The sequence below is a fragment of the Nannobrachium achirus genome (assembly GCF_963921795.1).
Source record: "Nannobrachium achirus genome assembly, chromosome: 7".
NCBI lineage: Eukaryota > Metazoa > Chordata > Actinopteri > Myctophiformes > Myctophidae > Nannobrachium > Nannobrachium achirus.
Window position 1 is genome coordinate 57,144,502 of NC_137816.1, and position 6,933 is coordinate 57,151,434.

Here is a 6,933-nt window from a genome sequence, read left to right on the forward strand (position 1 = left end):
ATGTTTTCCATCATAGTTATATATATATATATATATAGAACAGAGAGCGAGACTAGTGACTAGTCAAAAAATAAAACCTTCTTGTATAGAACAAACCTCTTATTTAAGACTCAAAATGAAGGCTCCTTTTTTTTCTATTGGCTTTTATTCTAAGGAAAGTGGTTCTCAAGTCCAGGTCCATGGGATCCCAGACTGGTCTTCCAATTGACCATATTCACACCGCGGCCATATTGGATCACATGACCACAAGGGGTAGCAACGCAGCCAATCAGGAGCTTCAGGGGGCGGGTCTTGCCTTACCCAAGATGCTGTTTTGAGCTTCTGATTCACTGCTTGCTACCCCATGTGGTCATGTGATCCAATATGGTCACGGTGTGAATATGGCTAATTAGCTGTCCAATCGGGGTTTAATTTCAGACCCGGAGCCCCAGGTGAATGCAGGTGACTGCATGGTCAAATAGAAAACCAGAAACGGCTTTCTGGTTGGGACTGGTTAGGACTGTAATTGTGAATCACTGCTCTAGTCCCTTCCCACCTCTTCTTAGTTTGTTAATTTCGTCTCATATATTTGTTTTTGTGTGAGAGATTTCTGTATCCATTTTATTTTTTTGCTTGACAACTTAAGTCATGGGGCCCTTTCTTGTGCCGCCTTACCCATTATTAAGCTCTGCTATTAGGTAGTTCCCATCAGGAATCTGTGATTCCGCGATCTTGGACGTGTTTATATTATATATATATATATATATATATCACAGTGTTTTTGAGGTACCCGTTTTTGGGCACGAGGTGGAGCAAGCGGTGGCTTTGATCCACACCTGGCTTTGATGTGCCCACCTCGACAATAACAAACAGCAGCCAGGGAGCTACGCTAGCAGGAATGCTGCTTTCCTGCTTCCATGTCCGAAAATGGATACACAGAATTACACAGGTGCGTTAATTACCAGTCACCATCAATGATAGGGGTGAGCAGGTGGTGGTGTGGTGAACTACAAAACGAGCGCTCCGGTTCCAATCTCACTGGTACCTCAAAAACACTGTAACATATACACATGCAACCCATGTGCATCTACTATGTCCTAAGATGAAGGCAGTGCAGTGGGAAGGGACTTCTCTCCCATGAAATCACTATTTTTTTTAACCAACAATATAGTACCATAGAACCCAAAACCACAGATTTACCTGTGTAAAAAAATGGGGGGAAAAAGAAAAGAAAAGAAAATAGAAAACTTCTGGAGTGATATAATATTATTAATACAACTGATTGCTTTCATGTTGAAATGGAGGAACCAGACCCTCAGAAATGGAAGGACTGAAAATGGAGGACAAAAAAAAACAGAACAATTTGGCAACACATTTGGCAGATTTGAACCACTCCCCCCCCTTATGTTCACTGACCTCAGCAGCAGCAGTCTGTCCACATGACAACGGAGGGGCTCGGACCCTACAGTATGGCGCTACGAAGACGCAACGCTAAACCGCACGCACGCACACACACGCACGTGCACACAGTACCGAGTGGTGTAATCGCTTTTCCTCTAGTCTCCACACATGTCCTGCAATACAACAGTTTTCAATCAGTTTCTCAAATATAATAATGATAATTAATAATAATAATAATAATAATGCCCGAACCTAACTGGCCTACCTTCCCAACTGAACCTGACAAAAAAAGGCATGTAGTTCATAATCTTTTCCCCCTATTCCCAGAGAAAAGACAAAAAAAAAAAAGAAAAGAAAAAAGGAGTTCTCCGGTTTTCCCATGAGTCTTTGCTATTCAAGAAGGAGAAGAAACAAAACAAACTCCCAGCAGCCCTGTTGGAAAAAAACAGGCTATTTGTTGTTTCAATTTAAAACAAAACAAAAGGGGAATAGGGCCGTCGTGTGTGTCCGTCCGTCCGTTTGTTTGTTGTTTGTTAAGAGACGGGAGTAGAGACGGGCGTCGGGATGCGTAGAAAAAAGGTCCAGGGGGGGTCGAGAGGAGGGCGAGGTCTAAGGGGCCAAAGGGGGAGGGGTCAGCAGGCTGAGGAGGACTGGGGGAGAGGCATGGCTCGCTCGTTCTTCCGCTGTCCCGCCTCTCCCCCTCCTCCGTCTCCTCCCCCTCCACCCCCGCCCCCGTTCATGTGAGCGTACGGCTGGAGGTCCGCCACAGACTCCACCCCCCCCAACCCCGCCCCGTTAGACGCCAGCGCCTCACACTTCCTGTGTGGCGGCGTGGACGAGCAGGACGAGGAGGCGGAGGAGAGCGGCGGGAGGTGGTGGTGGTGGGTGGGGCTGGACGCAGACGAGGGCGGCGTCAGGGGGAGCAGCGCGGGGAGGACGGAGGAGGGAGGAACACATCTGTCTCTTTGTCCAGTGGGCGGAGTCTGTGGCTGCGGGAGCGGCTGTGTGTGGGAGTCGGCCGCCGCGGCGTTGGTCGTCGGACAGGCGGGAACACGGCCTCCTCCTGTGGAGGACGAGTGGAACGAGGTTCAAGGTTACTTTATGTTGTCTCCTTAACACAACTGCTGCAAAAAAAATACCCCTTTGTAGGGCTTCTCCGCCATGCCCGAGGAACCCGAAGATTTAATAAGCTTTAATTTTAAAAAATATATATCGAAGCTGAACTAAAATAGGCCGGAACTAATGCTCCGGGATCGGTTTCTATGCGGACACATTATGGAGCGGACCGATTAAGATTGAGGCCTTTCTGTGTAAACACCACGGCTTACAGATGGAGAACGGATTGATCAATTTTCAAAATTTAAAAGGATTTGAGAAGCTGATGGAATACGCGAACACACGATGCATAACAGTGTCCGATCGCGCACGATGGGAACTGGATTAGCGCCCGTGTTAACAGGTAGGAGAAGCCAGCAGTGAAAGACAAAATCTTCGGTTTCCTCGGCTGTAAACAACCAATGAGTTAAGGAGTGTAACTGAATGAGGGACTAAGGAGTACTTGCTGCTATAGAGGGTATGCGCATTGCGCATGCATGAAGTGAATGGCAAAGTGAATGGCAACAGGGGGGTCCCCAAATGTTTTTGGAGGTCCCCAGATGATTAACTTAATGTGCAACATTGTTTTCTCACTCAACAGTAATCAAACCAACATAATGTTTAAGTGTATAGAGGGGTACCCAGTTGAAATATGATTATTTTGGGGGTCACGGCCTGAAAAGGTTGAGAAGTAAGCCATTTATCATGAGAGGGAGTGGGTTGTTGGCTGATTTACCACTGTTTCAGGGTTGTGGCACGAGGCGAAGCAGAGTGCCAAACAACCCTGAAACACAGTTGTAACACAGTTGTAACTTGCAAGGTTATTTAGTTACAATCATTAATTGTTTCAGAAACACAACAGTGGGCGGGGTCCATGAGCCAACTCAAGGTTGTTGACTGATTTACCACTGTTTTAAGCCAACCAGAATCCAGTATCTGAACATGTGACCACAAAAAGTGGTCAGCCTGCCCACCAGTGGAGCGCTCCAAACCTACCTGGGGACGACGACGACGAGGAGGCGTGGCTGACGTCCAGCGGAGGAGGAGCGGGCGCTAGCGCCTCTTCCTGGTGGTCTGGGGGAGTGTCCTGGTCCAGGCACCTCTCCTTGTGGAAGGAGTGGCGGCCGGGAGGAGGAGACTGCTGAGGAGGAGAGCAGAAGGAGTCGTGCGGAGGCGGCGGCGGGCACTGCTGCTCCACCTCGCTGTGGTAGAAGGACAGATCCTGGAAGGACAGGGACATTTGACCAAATTATTCTACTAAATTAAATGATTATAATTGATAGTTTTATTTGTGTGTGTGTGTGTGTGTGTGTGTGTGTGTGTGTGTGTGTGTGTGTGTACGTGCGTGCGTGTCCAGCTGAAGCTCGTTGACGCTCGTTAATGTTACATACATCAATTCAAACTACCGGTATGTGCAATTGGACAAAAAAAATCCTTTTGGTCCTAAAAAAAAACGCAGCTTATCAATTAATCGATCGATAAGGTTATCAACTTTCATTGCATGAAAATGTGGAAGGCCCTGCCGAAGGCCTTAAAGGAGTGTGAAAACCTAACTCCCCAACTTAAAACCGCTCTGAAAAGCCACCTAGAGGCGGCTGCTACTCAATGTTGTTTTGACAGCAACATTTGATTTAGTTTTAGTCATAGTCTTTTGAATAAAATGTCATTTAGTTTTAGTCATAATTTAGTCACCTGAAAAGTTTTAGTTTTTGTCTAATTTTAGACTAAATATCATAAGATTTTAGGCGACTAAATATACAGTTTATTTAGTCAACTGAAATGTATTTTGGCAGGCCTTGATGGCATCGTAATGACTGATTTTATACTTGGTTGTGTGCTGAAAATAGCCGATCTACAAGCTCACAACGCGTCGCAGCGCGACGCGTTGTGAGCTTGTAGATCGGCTATTTTCAGCATGCAACACCTGAGAGCAACCAAACATAAAACGACTCTCTTCTCCACTAGGCCCTACCTAACGTTTTAGTCTAGTTTTTATTTTGTTGACGAAATAGTCAATATATTTAGTCTTAGTTTTAGTCATCACAGCTTAGTTTTTATTTAGTTTTCGTCAGTGAAAAAAAACGCAGTCGACAAACATCTTTCGTCATAGTTTTAGTCGACAAAATCAACACTGCTGCTACTCAAAACTGGTGACAGTAAACCTAACCTAACCTTACCCCTGACCTTTCTATTGTAAATATATTTTATTTTTGCATCATGTTTTTTTTTCCCACAACTGTCTTTTTCCCCCTTTTTCTTTAGTACCGTCTGTCATTCAATGTAATATGAGTAAAAAAAAAAGGATCTCAATGTAAATGAGCCTTGGCTTTTAGTTGACCTTGTAGTGAACTCTACTGTCATGAAACTGTACCTTTTCCTAAGCACATTTCTAATAAATACTTCAATCAATCAATCAATCAATCAATCAATGGATCATTTCCTACCTGGAAGGAGGGGTGGAGGTCCTCGCGGATGGTCTGGATGATCTCCAGGAAGGTGGGACGCATGCGTGGGTTGTACTGCCAGCACAGACGCATTAGCTCGAAGCTACACACACGCACACACGCACACACACACACGTGTAATGACAACTTATAACAGATTGATTCAATAATTTAAAAACTTTTGACCGCAAAACAAAAACTGTAAAAGCGATAGGCTTACGGGATCCACTCTATGCTATGAGGGCTGTTGGGTTCTGCTGGGGAAACTGTACAACAGGGGCATTTCTGCCTAATAGACCCCATGGACAGTCATTTGGGATCAATGTAAGTAGGAACATGAGCCTCGATCAGGGGTGGGCAATAATTTTTTCCATGAGGCCACATGAACAACAGAAAATATTGTGGAGGGCCGGCCAAAAGGCAGTGTTCCCCGCAAGATGTGCTCCCTGCAAACACACAGCTTTACCTCAGACTTCAGTAAATAAATACTTGGCAGTCCAATCTTTGTTGAAAACCTGGCATTCGGCATCGACTTTTCTTTTTTTAGCCACTTTAGACATTTTTGATGGGTAAGGTAAGGCAGGTCGTCTTGACTTGTGACCAGTCTGACCACCTGCTTGTTATTGAGACAACGATCCAATGATCACGCACTCGTGCTGATGTACGCATTGCGTCCATATGTACGTGAATTAAAAAAAATCTAAATAAAAGCATTGCAGCTTTAGTCCATGCATGAGGTAAAACTAGACATGTGTTTGTTTTGTCATTTGCCATTAACTCTACACAGGCCAGTCAGAGTGAACCAAAGGGCAGTACAATGCCCAGGTCTGGCCTAGATGATGTTATTTAGGGCGGAGTTGTCCTTTAAGTCAGGTAGGGCTCCATCAACATCCAGTGTTCAAAACTCCACGATCTCTGCGTACAGGAACAATATTGACTTTAGCTGAACCTTTTAGTTCAACTTCCTAACAATAGCTCTGTGTGTCTGTCAGTCTGGACTGAAACCTTTTAGTTCAACTTCCTAACAATAGCTCTGTGTGTCTGTCAGTCTTCCACCTGAAATCTGAATCTCACCTCACAGTTACTGCTGTTTACTCTGCAACTGGATCTTAACTGCTGTACTGCCCGTGCCCACTGAATCCCCCCCACACACACACCATCAATAAAGGTAGGTCAGTCAGTCAGTCAGTCAGTCAGTATATCTTCTTACTAAGTTCTGTTTTTCAGCCTTACAGATATGGCTTAGAGTGAGCACCTTGCAGTGTTACTTGTGCACACAAAACCGTTTTCACGAGAAAACGACAACATAAAATGTAAGATATGCCTTCTGTTGAGACCAGGTTCTAGGGTGAAAGGTTTGACAGCGATCTCCCTCGCATCACCGTGGAGCCTGCACACTGCCATGGTGATATATGTAAACAACAGCAGTGATAGGAAGTGGAACGGACATGATGCCACACACTGGCAGATAGTGTGTCACTGCCACCTAGCAACATGGCATGCACACTACATCGTTGTAATCACCGCTGCTGTTTTCTCTAGAGACCACTGTTGTCTGCACGGGGTCTTAGTTTAGTCATAGTCTTTTGAATAAAATGTCATTCAGTTTTAGTCATATTTTAGTTATCTGAAAAGTTTTAGTTTTAATCCAGATTTAGTCTACTAATCAATCAAATCAAATCAATAGGCCTACTTCACGTTTAGAAACACTTTCTAAAATGGGAATTAACAGTTGGTTAGGCGGGAATGCAATAGTACAGTTTAATTGCGATGGAGATAAAAGAATAGAACTCCTGCATTGATTTGTAATAGGCCAATTTGCACGTGCTCAGTTCCTCATAGATTAAATATTAATTGCATGTTGTTGAGTAAACCAAACCAGTCACAAGATTATTATTTTTCTTCTGTTTGGTGGAACATACTGAGGTTATTAACTCATTCGTAGTTTACGGCCGAGGAGCCCGAAGTTTTTTCTATGTCTTTCACTGCTGGCTTCTACTACCTGTTAAAGCGG

General features: G+C 44.6%; 1 protein-coding gene across 1 annotated transcript in view; it reads right to left on the reverse strand.

Moving 5' to 3' along the window:
• Window positions 1–2,012: 2,012 nt before the first annotated feature.
• Window positions 2,013–6,933, reverse strand: part of LOC308288866 (insulin-like growth factor 1 receptor) — a gene marked incomplete at both ends in the record, with an annotated part of 95,763 nt that continues 90,842 nt past the window's right edge. Inside the window, 3 exons of the mRNA XM_080730341.1 lie at window positions 2,013–2,443; window positions 3,472–3,697; window positions 4,920–5,022. Of these exons, the coding sequence (XP_080586467.1) occupies window positions 2,013–2,443; window positions 3,472–3,697; window positions 4,920–5,022 (760 nt within the window). The remainder of the gene's footprint in view (window positions 2,444–3,471; window positions 3,698–4,919; window positions 5,023–6,933) is intronic.